The sequence below is a fragment of the Lucilia sericata genome, unplaced genomic scaffold, assembly GCF_015586225.1.
Source record: "Lucilia sericata isolate MDLA Ls3-8-SP2 unplaced genomic scaffold, ASM1558622v1 Contig001363F_arrow, whole genome shotgun sequence".
Taxonomy (NCBI): Eukaryota; Metazoa; Arthropoda; class Insecta; order Diptera; family Calliphoridae; genus Lucilia; species Lucilia sericata.
In genome coordinates this window covers 17,470-32,755 of record NW_023995307.1, presented here as the reverse complement: position 1 = coordinate 32,755, position 15,286 = coordinate 17,470, and the positions used below count along the sequence as shown (strand labels likewise).

At 32.0% G+C, this 15,286-nt stretch overlaps 1 protein-coding gene across 1 annotated transcript in view; it reads left to right on the top strand.

Moving 5' to 3' along the window:
- The window catches only part of LOC119611109 (homeobox protein vnd), a 35,990-nt gene extending 23,392 nt beyond the window's left edge, over nucleotides 1-12,598 (top strand). The window contains exons 2-3 of the mRNA XM_037966577.1: nucleotides 6,532-6,989; nucleotides 11,341-12,598. Coding sequence (XP_037822505.1) covers nucleotides 6,532-6,989; nucleotides 11,341-12,179 — 1,297 coding nt within the window. The 3' untranslated portion in view covers nucleotides 12,180-12,598. The remainder of the gene's footprint in view (nucleotides 1-6,531; nucleotides 6,990-11,340) is intronic.
- The last annotated feature ends 2,688 nt before the right edge of the window (nucleotides 12,599-15,286 follow it).

Sequence of the window (15,286 nt, the reverse complement as noted above, 5' to 3'; positions counted from 1 at the left end):
AACAAAACTAGAACAAAACTAGAATAAAACTAGAATAACTAGAATAAAACTAGAATAGAACTACAGAACTAGAACAGAACTAGAACAAACTAGAACAAACTAGAACAGAACTAGAACAGAACTAGAACAGAACTAGAACAGAACTAGAACAGAACTAGAACAGAACTAGAACAGAACTAGAACAGAACTAGAACAGAACTAGAACCGAACTAGAACAGAACTAGAACAGAACTAGAACAGAACTAGAACAGAACTAGAACCAGAACTTAGAACAGAACTAGACAGAACTAGAACAGAACTAGAACAACGAACTAGAACAGAACTAGAACAGAACTAGAACAGAACTAGAACAGAACTAGAACAGAACTAGAACCGGAACTAGAACAGAACTAGAACAGAACTAGAACACAGAACTAGAACAGAACTAGCAACAGAACTAGACCGAACTAACAGAACTAGAACAGAACTAGAACAGAACTAGAACAGAACTAGAACAAAACTAGAACAGAACTAGAACAGAACTAGAACAGAACTAGAATAGAAACTAGAACAGAACTAGAACCAGAACTAGAACAGAACTTGAACAGAACTGAACAGAACTAGAACAGAACAGAACAGAACTAGAACAGACCTAGAACAGAACTAGAACAGATCTAGAACAGAACTAGAACTAGAACAGAACAAAATTAAAACAGAACTAGAACAGAACAGATATAAAACAGAACTAGAACAGAACTTGAACCAGAACCAGAATTGATCTTGAATTGATTCAGAAGTGAACTAGAATTAATCCAGAACGAAACTAGAAGTGATCCAGAATTGAAATTTAATTGATCTGGAACTGAACAAGAATGTAACTAGAACCAAACTAGAACTAAACTTGAATTAATCCAGAACTGAACTAGAATAAAGTAAAAATTGCAATAGAACTGAACTAGAATTGATATAGAACTTAACTTTAATTTATCCAGAACTGACCTATAACTAAACTAGAAATAAACTAGAACCGAACTAGAATTATCCAGAGCTGAACCAGAACTGAACTAAAACTAAACTAAAAATCAACTAGAAATGAACTGGAATTGGTGCTGAACCGAACTAGAATTGATCCGGAACTGAAATAAAAATCAATTAGAATTAGAGCTGATGTCAAGGAAGAATTGATCTTGAGCTGAACGAGAAGGTAAATCGAGCTGATTTCTGCTTTAGATCTAATATGTACATCTGTATCAAGAAAGAATTCCTTACTTTTTCCCAACATTAACTTTAACAAAACAATATAAAAATTGTAATGATGAAAATGATGATGACAGCACAAAGTATATAGATATTTAAATGGATGACTGGCTACAAAAATAAATACGCCAGTGAGAACAGCAAAATGGGTAGGGGGGCCTACGAAAACAAGGAGTTCCTAGCAAACAACAAAAGGAAACCTTAGTTAAGCAAATGCTTTTAAAAACAACCATTAGGGGAGCAAGAAACCCTTGCCACCAAACGAAAGAAAAACAAACATTGTAACACAAGATCCAAGAAGGATGGAGAGCCCGAGTACTTAAACGGCAAGTGAAAAATGCTTGAAAACAGAAGAGCCCAGAAATGTGAAACCCAATCATGTAAAGTATGTACAAGACTTAAGCCTCAATCATGGTTGGCTGAGACACAAAAACAACAAAACAAAAACGAAAAGTATAAAAACATGAATGAGTATGAATGAAAATCAAAGAAAAGAAGAAAAAAACAACAAACACATAAATTGAAAATAGTCATAGAAGTAGTAATGGTGGTAGAGCAGTGAGTGGTGGTGGTATGTGTGATAAAACAAAAACAATTTCAGGATAAACGAAGAGTTTTACTACTCCAAACTGGTAGTAGTTGTAGTACTCGTCTATACAGTTACCTTGTTGTACATACATTAAATGATGAGAATAATGAGCACAACTCTACTACAGCAACAAATTCAAGTACCCTCTCACCCATATTGAAGAGTATGCGCTCTTCTAGAGTGTTAGACAGAGAGGGCTAAATATTATATTTGCTTTACTCTCTCTGGTTAATTGTTACGAAAGGATATTTGTGCTTAAAGGCAATTGGTGTTGATGAGGTTTATAAGAGCTCTTCGTGAGGTTCTTGTTGTTGTTGTTGCTGCTGTTATTGTTGAGGTGCTTGTGAGTAGGCAAAGAGAGAGTATGTGTGTTTGTGTGCTTGTGTTGTTGTTGAAAAGGACATGAGAGCCCACTTAGCACATAAAATCGATCTGTTTTTATTACATGATGGGTGAATGGGTTTTTCTTTTGTTGTTGTTGTGTATTTTACGTGTACAATGGCCGGAGGTGAAAGTGGATTTGTTTGGGTTTTTTTCTTTACTTCGTGTTGTTGCTTGCTACAATTTGTGGCACTGGTAGTATGGTGGTTGTTGGGAAAATTCTATATTTTGTACATGATTTAGCCAACCACTTTTGAACTGCTGAAATTTGGTTGGAATTATGTTGAGTTCTTGTTTACAAGTTAGTTGTTGATGACACTTCAAATAGTTTGCATCAGCGTCGCGTTTAGCAAAAACCCAAATTAAAACAAAATATTTCCCAAAAAGAAAAAAAAACCCTCTTTAAAACAAAATTTCCTAATATTAAGAAAAAAATTTAAAAATATTGGAAAATTTACAAAAAAAAAAAAAGAAAAACCGTGTTTAATAAAAAGGATCTTAACTAAACAAAAAAAAAAAAACAAGTGTGAAAGAAATTTACCTAAAAAAATTAACAGGATAATTGGAAAACCCTATAAACAAAATAAATTAAAAGTGTTTAATATTTATAAATAAAAATATTAGGAGTTGAACTCCTTTATTTCCCCCAAGAAAACAGTTAAAAATTTCCGTGTTAAAAAACAGCTTCAAAGTGGCTGAAAAAAGGAAACGTTCTCCCTCACCGGCCCGCTCGCCGTCCCGACGCAAGTCCACCGAGTCCTCTACAGGCTCGGCTAGACACACACCCAACAAATCGCCCTCACAATCACCGCACAAGGATTCTGATATTTCCGTTTGCTCACCGCCTACCCCGCCCCCTAGATCCCGATCACCTAGATCAAGATCTAGATCACCTTCGCCACCACCACGTACCTCTACCCCTACACCCGCCGCTAAGGATTTAAGAAGAGAAGACTTAACGGCCAAAACCGCCACTACTACAGTTCCCTCAAATACTCCTTCCGTGGGAGCTCAAGATCATTTGAGAATACCTACGGGAGCCACCGGATTTAGTGGTTTTCCCTCGTTACACAGCATGAGCAGTTTAATGGTGCCTTCGGCTGCTGCTGCTGCAGTAGCGGCGGCTCCTTTTCTGCCCTGGTCTCCTATGTTGTTGCCTCATTGGGGTCATGCTTTGTTGCCAGCGGCATTTTATCCGGCGGCTTTGCGTAATGCGTTACCAGGGTAAGACATTATAAAATTGCGAACAAGTTTTAGGGAGAAATTAATAAAGCTCAATTGTTCAACATTTAGTTTCAAAAAGCTTTAGCTACATCTAAGTAAGGTTATAAGCTTCAAGGAAATTTTATTAATCAAAAGCTCAACTAGGAAATACAGAAAAACTTAACCTTATTAAAAAATGTTGTAGTAGACTAAAACACCAGTCAACAACAAAACTAATAATGTTTACTTAAATCAAAATTTTACCAAATTCCTCTAAAAAGCTTTAAAGCTCTTAACAAAATTGAAAGCATTTTCTATATTTTATATAGTAAACAAAATAGCTTTAAGCATTGTAAAAACTGACATTTTTACAAAAAAAAAAAAAACTTAATTTTACTAAAAATTGCTACTAAAGCTTTAAAGCTCTAAAACAATTTTATTGAACTTTTAGCATTAAAAGTCCAAAATTGCTTCTGGCTGCTATATACATATAAAATTCTATCAAAAAATCAAATTTCTCTAAAAATTTATATTAAAGCTTTAAAGCTCTTAAGCAAATTGTAGAAATTGGTTGTCAAAAATTACAAAAATACTAAACAAACATGATAAAAATTCAAATTTTGAATAAAAAATTTACTTTCATTGAACTTTAAGAAAAAAGCTTTAAAGCTTTGAAACAAATTTTACATATTTTCTATTATAAAGCCCTCAAATACTTTTTAATCGTCATAGTATTTAAAATTTCGAAGAAAAACCTGAAAATTATAAAAAATGTCTGCTAAAGCTTTCAAGCTTTTGAAGCATTTTTTCGGATTTTGATGTAATAAATTACTAAAATATGAAGTAATCGTTATGGACTTGAAATTTTCAATCAAAATTTAACAAAAAAATTAATTTTATTCAAATTTTCTACAAAAGCTCTAAAGCTCACAAGCATTTCGCAAAGCTTTTTATACATTTTTTTAAAATTTCGACACTAAATTGTTTAAATTGTGAATTTTTTTTATTCAATTGTTATCAAATTTAAATAAATGTTAAAAAAATGGTTAAAAATTTGAATTTGAAGTTGCACAATGGGTTGCATAAAAAAAACTAAATTCTGTAAAACTTCATCAAAACTTTATTTTTTTGGAATTTTGTTTTAGTAATTAAATAAATGTTAAAATGTGTTTTAATTTAAAGATTTTATAATTGCACAATGGGATGTTTAAAATACAAAATTCAATAAAATAGCATTTTTTGTGAATTTCTTGAGAATTTTTTGTTTAATTTGAAAGAAATTTTAGAAATTTTAAATATTTTTTCCTTGCACTATGGGCTTGTTAGAGAAAAAATCTGGAGTAATATTTTTTTTATATTTTTCAAGTGAGAAGTTATGTTAAAATGTCTATAAATATAAAATGCAGTAAAATTTCAAAGATTTTAATGTTGCACTATGGGTAGGTTAAAACAAAATGGATAAAAATAACACTTTTATGGCTTTTTTGAGCGAAATTTTGTTTTATAATTTAAAGAAATGTTAAAACATTGTTGCACAATGTAAAATTTTAAGATTTTGTAATTGCACAGTGGGTTGTTTAAAAACAAAAAATTGGAACTTGTTAAATTTTTAGGTTGTTTTATTGGGGTTGTTGGGGTTTTTTAATTATGTTAAAGTTAAAATTTATACATTTTAGAAAATCTATTTATAACACTATGGGTCGTTTAAGCTTTAAATCAAGAATTTGGAAAAACATTAAACAAATTTGATATAATTTTTTAGTAAAACAAAAGGAATTAAAGGACATTAATGATATTTTGAAAATTTACTTATGACACTATGGGTCGTTTAAGGAAGACTTTAAGAATTTTTAAACAAATTTAACAAATTTTGATTTTTTTTGTAATTTCTTAATAGAATGTATTAAGTTTGAAGGAAAATTAATTAAAGCACTATGGGATGTTTTGAAAAAAATAAAATCTCTTTAAAATTGTTGAAAATTTTGTTAAAATTTTCTGTTTGTTAAGCAATTATCCTAATTAATTCCTTAATTTAAATCCCAATTTTAAAAATTAAATAAAAACACGTAATTTCCACGCACATGTAAAGTTTTAGCAAATTTTTGGTGCTGTTATTAAGGATTTACCCAAATTTTTGCTCGACAAAACCAAAGGCGCGTACAAGGATCTTTCTCGCTGTTTTTTCCTGTACACTTTGCTAATAAAAAACTAATCTCCCCTGATGAGCCATCATATAAAATCAAGGAAATTTTGTTTAAAATTCCCATAGGTGTTAAAGGAAAAACCATAAGAAAATTTCAAAATTTTTGCTCAATTTCCAAACATGTGTTGAACAGACATTGCCAACAGACATACGAGAGAACACACGTAACAGGCGAAACACGGGGGAATCCTGTTAAGGAAATTCCCTTAAATACACAGTGATCTAAGTGTAAACGTTTTAGAGGTGTTAAACTTGTGCCTAAAAGGCGTGGGAATTTTGCTTAAATTGCGAAAAATCTTTTGGGAAACTCACAGGGAAAAACCATTTTTACTCAAAGAAAACCTAGTTTTTTTTTTTGCTTAACACACATGTGTTTTGTATTAACAACAGTTTTGTGGTTTTTGCTAGGGACAGACGGACGGACGGATGGATGGACGGATACACAAATTAACCTCTGAAATTCAGGTAGTTAAAATTTAATCTTTAATTTTAGTTGCTGTCTAAAGCTGTAGTATCAAAAGAAGTGTGCCTTGGTTTTGTAAGGAATTTAGTTAATTGTTGATGTGATTAAATTAACAAAAATCAAATTTCCTTACAAAGATTAATTTACAAAATGTTTAACTTCAGGGCTTTAACTTTAACACATTTACGAACATTTTTAGCTCAGTTTGAAAACAAAAATGTGTGAATAATCTTGGGCTTAATTTTTAAAATATTATAATATTTTCGTAACAAAAAATCCCATACATCCTGTTTTTACCCAAAATCATAAAACAATTATTTAAAAATTACCCAAAGCACTAGCAGAAACAGGTAGATTTTTTAAACTAAATATAACTTTTATAGTTTTATGTAATAAATAAATTTGTTCTTTATACACAAAATTCATCATTTCCTTTCTTTTGTTTTTTCTTTTTAGCCTCTTTGATGCCAAAGTACCCTCCTCGCAAAGATCTTCCGGTTTTCATATATCGGATATTTTAAATTTAGAAAACTCTGAACTTAAACACAACACCGGCGGCCATCATCCGCAAGATATTAATCAACAGCAACAAACCTCCGATGCCAATCATTTAACCCCCTTAAATGGCGATTCCACTCACCTAACTACAGCCGCCAATCCTGCTGCCGTTTTGGATCCTAACAGTGCTTCTAATGTGGCTTCAGCGGCGGCGGTTAGTGCTTCAGCTCAGGCTCAGGCAGCCGCTCAATTTATTGCCAATCATAATGCTGCCGCTGCTGTGGCGGCTGCTGGTCAATATTTACCTAAAAATTTCCCCAATGGTTTCAACGATGACATGTCTTCGTATCATATAGCCCATACAATGCTAACGCATTCGGGTCGTTCGCCTTGGATTAAGGAAAATGATTTATACGGTAAGTTTAAGGAGAGAAAAAATAAGCTTTAAAAGCTTAATTAGAAATAAACATTTAAAAGCTTTTTTAAACAAGCTTTCAAAAGTTTAGTTAAGAACAAGCTTTAATTAAGGAACTTTTTAGGATTTCAATTAAACTCTAATTATAAGAGTTTTTAAGTTGAAATAAGCTTTAAATGAAGCTCATTTTCTAGTCCCACTTTTAAAAACTTAGTTTGAAACAAGCCTTCAAAAGCTTAGTTAAGAAGAAGCTTTCAAAACAAGCTTTGAGTGACTTTTAGTGATTTAAATTAAACTTCAATTGTAAGACGTTTTCTGCCTTATGCAAAAACGATTACTAAAGTTAACAATGGTTTACTACACACTTTTTCCATATAAAAACAGGTTTTAACAATCATTGTTAACTTAATAATCGTTTTTGCATAAGGCAGTTTATGTTTAACTTAAGCTTTCAATAAAGCTCATTTTCTAGTCTCCGTTTTCAAAGCTTCGTTTAAAACAAGCTTGCAAAAGCTTAGTTTAAAACAAGCTTTAATTCTGGGGACTTTTTATGATTTCAATTAAACTCCAATTTTAAAACTTTTTATGTTAATCATAAGCTTTCAATTAAGCTTTTAATGAAGTTTTACTAATGCTTAAAACAAAGTTCTAGTCTTACTTATGCTTAAAATAAAGGCCCAATTAAGCTTTAATTGTAGAAGATGTTGAAGTTTCAATTAAGCTTCTTTGATAGCATTAATTAAGCTTTATTCGAAGGCCTTATTCTAATCCCAATAAAGCTTAAATCTTTGCTCATTTTGTAGGCCAAATTAAGCTTGTACCTTTGAACTTTTTGTAGCTTCAATTTTAGAGCAATTCGAAATCAATACCAATTAAGCTTCTACCTTAAAGCATTTTGTAATTCACTTTAAGCTTGAAACTCAGAACTTTTTGTAGTTAATTAATAACATTTATTCTTACAACTTTTGTAGTTTAAATCTTAAAGCTTTTCGTTGTTCAAATAGAGCTTTAATCTTGAAAATTTCTGTAGTCCTAATTAAGCTTCTAACTAAGAACTATATGAAGTGCAAATTAAACATCAATCGTTAGTCACAAGCAGTGCCAATTAAGCTCTAATTTTAGAGCTTTTTGTTGTGCAAATTAGTCTTCAACTGTTGAACTTTTTGCAGTTACAACTAGGGTCAAATCTTAGAACAGTTTGTGTTCCCAACTAAGTCCCAATTAAACTTCATTCATAGAGCTTTTTGTAAACCTATTAAAACTTGAAATCAAAATCATTTTTGCTGTCTTATTAAAACATTCATTCATAATTGTATTTGATTTTTTTTTTTCAAATGTTGACTTAAGTTTCCTCTGCCTTTCTGATTCCTTGCCTTATATAATTTTAAGTTTTAAACCAATTTCTTGTTTTTTTCAAAAGGTGATTAATGATTATACCATAGCAACCTATTGCCTAACAAAATTATTTGCTTTATTATCCTTTTAATAACTTAATAAAACTACAGGGAGCTTTCACTTTAAACAGCTGTAAAAATTCCCATATACTTCAGTAGCTAAAACTCTAAAAGGAAGTGCGTGCCAATATTTTTAATATTTCCCTAAAAAAATACACACACACTAAACACTAACTAAAAAATAACAAAATAATCCTCAAGTGTGAAGCAGCCAAAAAAAAAAACTATTAGTCAAGATTAAAAAACAACAAATTAAGGGTGGTTATTAATAGAATTATGTTAAAAAAAAAAAGGTTATTAAAAAATATATTCCCAAAAAAAACATCTGCCTTTTGTTAGAAACATTATTAAGAGAAGAGTTTAATAAATCGATAGACAACAAATAAATAAAGGAACAAACGAGCGAACAACAAACAAAACCCCAAATAACTTTTTAACTTACAATTAATGACAAGCAAGATTTTGAAATATAACAATTATAAAATAAACACGGAAAATTTGTCTACAATTTGCCAGATAATTTTCCTTTAAAAAGGATCTTCACACATACATACACACCCCATGAAACAGCATTGTTTTAACAGGATATAGGATATATAACCTATTGTAACATAGAATTGGTAAATTATTTAGCCCAAAAAAAAAAAAGAAATCACATTAAAAATTCAGGGTGGTTTTTCTTTTATACTAATAAAAATCCTTGCTAAATCACACTATCAATCTTGAAAAGCTTTACGTTTGTCATATATTTTATGTTCTCTGTGTGTTTTTGTGTTTTTATATAAAAATCAAATGTCAATTAATCCTTAGTTTATGTTTTTTCCATTGTTTGTAATAGCAACAAAAACAAAATTTTCTTAACTACCTGAAACTCTCCCTGTCTCTTTCATACTTATTGTTTTCTAAAAATTCATTCATAGTTTTCTATAACTCCACAGGAGTTTTAACTGATATTATAACAAACTTCCTCTTCTATTGTGTTAAAGATCGTTTTTTGGCAGTTCCAGTGACCTTCCTGTAGTGTCTAAAACTGGGGTGGTTTTTTGGCTTGTAAAAGCAAAAAGCAATATGTTAAATCATGTTAAACGAAAAACCTCAAATAGAGGTGTGATCTAATATGCCATCCTTCCCGTTTGTTATAATGTTTTACAATAAAAATTATAGACAATTTATTAACGCCCCTAAAAATAGTCTATAATAAGAAAAAATTCAGAGTGTTTTACATTGTTTGCACATATTAAAGCTGAACTTTAAGTATGTTTTCTTGAAAGATTTCTTAAAACAGATTTTCTTACTAACTGAACTAGAACTGAACTGGAACTGAACTAGAACTGAACTAGAACTGAACTAGAACTGAACTAGAACTGAACTAGAACTGAACTAGAACTGAACTAGAACTGAACTAGAACTGAACTAGAACTGAACTAGAACTGAACTAGAACTGAACTAGAACTGAACTAGAACTGAACTAGAACTGAACTAGAACTGAACTAGAACTGAACTAGAACTGAACTAGAACTGAACTAGAACTGAACTAGAACTGAACTAGAACTGAACTAGAACTGAACTAGAACTGAACTAGAACTGAACTAGAACTGAACTAGAACTGAACTAGAACTGAACTAGAACTGAACTAGAACTGAACTAGAACTGAACTAGAACTGAACTAGAACTGAACTAGAACTGAACTAGAACTGAACTAGAACTGAACTAGAACTGAACTAGAACTGAACTAGAACTGAACTAGAACTAGAACTGAACTAGACTGAACTAGAACTGAACTAGAACTGAACTAGAACTGAACTAGAACTGAACTAGAACTGAACTAGAACTGAACTAGAACTGAACTAGAACTGAACTAGAACTGAACTAGAACTGAACTAGAACTGAACTAGAACTGAACTAGAACTGAACTAGAACTGAACTAGAACTGAACTAGAACTGAACTAGAACTGACTAGAACTGAACTAGAACTGAACTAGAGCTGAACTAGAACTGAACTAGAACTGAACTAGAACTGAACTAGAACTGAACTAGAACTGAACTAGAACTGAACTAGAACTGAACTAGAACTGAACTAGAACTGAACTAGAACTGAACTAGAACTGAACTAGAACTGAACTAGAACTAACTGAAACTAGAACTGAACTAGAACTGAACTAGAACTGAACTAGAACTGAACTAGAACTGAACTAGAACTGAACTAGAACTGAACTAGAACTGAACTAGAACTGAACTAGAACTGAACTAAAACTGAACTAGAACTGAACTAGAACTGAACTAGAGCTGAACTAGAACTGAACTAGAACTGAACTAGAACTGAACTAGAACTGAACTAGAACTGAACTAGAACTGAACTAGAACTGAACTAGAACTGAACTAGAACTGAACTAGAACTGAACTAGAACTGAACTAGAACTGAACTAGAACTGAACTAGAACTGAACTAGAACTGAACTAGAACTGAACTAGAACTGAACTAGAACTGAACTAGAACTGAACTAGAACTGAACTAGAACTGAACTAGAACTGAACTAGAACTGAACTAGAACTGAACTAGAACTGAACTAGAACTGAACTAGAACTGAACTAGAACTGAACTGAACTAGTACTGAACTAGAACTGAACTAGAACTGAACTAGTACTGAACTGGAACTGAAGAAGAACTTAAGCTTTAGCTTGTTTACAGTTCCTTTTAAGCCCTAGGCGTAAATCTCTTCTGTTTTCAATTAAGGTCCAGGAAGCTTTGAATTAAGTTAATTATTGAGTCCCAATTAAGCTTCCAATAAAACTCTTTCATAATCCCTATAAAACTCTTTATTTTTACTTAAAAAAACTTTTACTCTAAAAACTAAATTTACTAATTCCTTTTTTCTTTTTTCTTTTCTCTCCACAACAGGTGTCCAACAACCTGCCAGTCCCGACAGTACCTCACCCGTTAACTCAGAAGTTTCCTACACCTATATCGGTTCAAATTGCCAAACATCGCCTGCTCTATCGGGGGATTACAAAACCTATAGTCGTTCAGCCGATAGTGATGCTCTCTCGGTGGGCGGTGGAGACAACAATAATCTACATCATCTGCATAATCAACAAAACAATGGTCATTTAATGAAACCCAATACCGATAGCAATAACAGTGCTGGTGGTAATTCCTCTAATCCCCATGATGATAGTTTAATAGAGGATGGTATAGAAGAAGAAATCGATGATGAAAATGATCAAGATGGTAGTAATACCGGCTCGGGGGCTGATGGTATGCCTAATAAGAAAAGAAAACGACGTGTTTTATTTACCAAGGCCCAAACTTATGAATTGGAGAGACGTTTTAGACAACAACGTTATTTATCGGCTCCCGAAAGAGAACATTTAGCCAGTTTAATAAGACTAACACCAACCCAAGTGAAAATCTGGTTCCAGAATCATCGTTACAAGACAAAACGGGCCCAAAATGAAAAAGGGGTCTACGAACAACATCCCGCCTTACATGGTCATCATCATCATCCCTCTGCCTTGCCCTCACCACGACGAGTAGCTGTGCCTGTGTTAGTGCGTAATGGTAAACCCTGTCTCAGTGATGGCACCAAATTGCCGCAAGATTGTGTCTCCGCTTCTATGCAAAATGCTGCCGCCCATCATTTAGTGTTGGCCAATGGGGCAGCTTATCAACATGCCGCAGCGGCGGCTGCTGCGGGTATGCATGCTGCCCATGCCCATCAACGTGCCTGGTGGCATTAGAAATTAAAGGAATTTTCACAAATCTAGACAAATTTAGGTTTATTTTTTAGTTAGAGAAAAATAAAAGCTGCTGGGTGGCCTTAAAAGTTAACAATAACAGGTGTTTAGAACAAAATCAGGGCCCCTAATTAATACTAAAAAGAAAAATTCCTTTTTAAAAAAAATTCTTAAAAAATTTTAAGAGAAAAAACTAAAAATGAATTTCAAAAATTCACAAGTTTTGCTACCAAAAATTTTTAATCCTTAAAGCAATAATTTAAAAACAGCATTTTAGAAGCGACTCGAATAATCAACAATTTGGACAATAACAAACAAACAAAAAAACCTTGGGAGTAACATAATTAAAAACAAAAATAAATTTGTTGCAATTTTATTTTTGTAAAAAAGTTTTCTATTTTTAAATTTCATTTTATCAACAAAAAAATTGTATATAATTTAGCCACAATTTCCTTTAGAAACAAAAAACTTGTTTAAGTTTTAAAAAATGTATAAAGTTTTGCTTACATAAAGAATTTTCCTTTTTAACAATTTTGTAAATAATAAAATTTTTTAAAATTTTAACATCCTGTAAATTGTTTAGTTTGTAAGTTTAAAAAAGTCTAACAAAAAATAACAAAAAAATATAGAATTTATTATAATTAATTAAACAAATTTTTTAAATATTAGTTGTGTTTTATAAGACATTTTATTGGAATTTATAGTTTTTAAAATTTTAAAAAAATCTATTGTGTAATATTTACTTGTAATATAAAAAAAAATTATATAAAACCAAAACAAATGTTAATTTAGTCAATAAAAAAATTATTAAAAAAAATTCAAAAATCTTTTAATTACAAAATAAATTAGAACTGAATCAAAAATAAACTAGAATAAAACTAGAACAGAACTAGAACAGAAACAGAACTAGAACAAAACTAGAAAAGAACTAGAACAGAACTAGAACAGAACTAGAACAGAACTAGAACAGAACTAGAACAACTAGAACAGAACTAGAACAGAACCTAGAACAGAACTAGAATCAGAAATAGAACAGAACCTAGAACAGAAGAACTAGAACAGAAACTAGAACAGAACAGAACTAGAACAGAACTAGAACAGAACTAGAACTAGAACAGAACAGAACTAGAACAGAACTAGAACAGAACTAGAACAGAACTAGAACAGAACTAGAAACACAACTAGAACACAACTAAAACAGAACTAGAACAGAACTAGAACAGAACTAGAACAGAACTAGAACAGAACTAGAACAGAACCTAGAACAGAACTAGAACAGAACTAGAACAGAACTAGAACAGAACTAGAACAGAACTAGAACAGAACTCGAACAGAACTAGAACAGAAACTAGAACAGAACTAGAACAGAACTAGAACAGAACTAGAACAGAACTAGAACAGAACTAGAACAGAACTAGAACAGAACTAGAACGAACTAGAACAGAACTAGAACAGAACTAGAACAGAACTAACAGAAAGAACTAGAACAGAACTAGAAACAGAACTAGAACAGAACTAGAACAGAACTATGAAAACGAACTAGAACAGAACTAGAACAGAACTAGAACAGAACTAGAACAGAACTAGAACCAGAACTGAACAGCACTAGAACAAAACTAGAACAAAACTAGGCAACATAAACTAGGACATAAACATACTAGAACATAACTAGAATAGAACAGAACGTAAACCGAACTAGAAACTAGACAACTTAGAACAGAACTAGAACAGAACTAGAACAGCACTAGAACAGAAACTAGAACAGAACTAGAACGAACTAGGAACAGAACTAGAACAAGAACTAGAACAGAACTAGACAGAAACTAGAACAGAACTAGAACAGAACTAGAACAGAACTAGAACAGAACTAGAACAGAACTAGAACAGAACTAGAACAGAACTAGGAACCGAACTAGACACAGAACTAGAACAGAACTAGAACAGAACCTATAACAGAACTAGAAACTAGAACAGAACTAGAAACAGAACTAGAACAGAACTAGAACAGAACTAGAACAGAACTAGGAACAGAACTAGAACAGGAACTAGAACAGAACTAGAACAGAACTAGAACAGAACTAGAACAGAACTAGAACAGAACTAGAACAGAACTAGAACAGAACTAGAACAGAACTAGAACAGAACTAGAACAGAACTAGAACAGAACTAGAACAGAACTAGAACAGAACTAGAACAGAACTAGAACAGAACTAGAACAGAACTAGAACAGAACTAGAACAGAACTAGAACAGAACTAGAACAGAACTAGAACAGAACTAGAACAGAACTAGAACAGAACTAGAACAGAACAGAACTAGAACAGAACTAGAACAGAACTAGAACAGAACTAGAACAGAACTAGAAAGACAGAACTAGAACAGAACTAGAACAGAACTAGAACAGAACTAGAACAGAACTAGAATAGATAGAACTAGAATAGAACTAGAACAGAACTAGAACAGAACTAGAACAGAACTAGAACAGAACTAGAACAGAACTAGAACAGAACTAGAACAGAACTAGAACAGAACTAGAACAGAACTAGAACAGAACTAGAACAGAACTAGAAACAGAACTAGAACAGAACTAGACAGAACTGAACAGAACTAGAACAGAACTAGAACAGAACTAGAACAGAACTAGAACAGACTAGAAAGAACTAGAACGAGAACTAGAACAGAACTAGAACAGAACTAGAACAGAACTAGAACAGAACTAGAACAGAACTAGAACAGAACTAGAACAGAACTAGAACAGAACTAGAACAGAAACTAGAACAGAACTAGAACAGAACTAGAACAGAACTAGAACTAGTAACTAGAACAGAACTAGAACAGAACTAGAACAGAACTAGAACAGAACTAGAACTAGAACTAGAACAGAACTAGAACAGAACTAGAACAGAACTAGAACAGAACTAGAATAGAACTAGAACAGAACTAGAACAGAACTAGAACAGACTAGAACAGAACTAGAACAGAACATAGAACAGACTAGAACAGAACTAGAACAGAACTAGAACAGAACTAGAACAGAACTAGAACAGAACTAGAACAGAACTAGAACAGAACTAGAACAGAACTAGAACAGAACTAGAACAGAACTAGAAC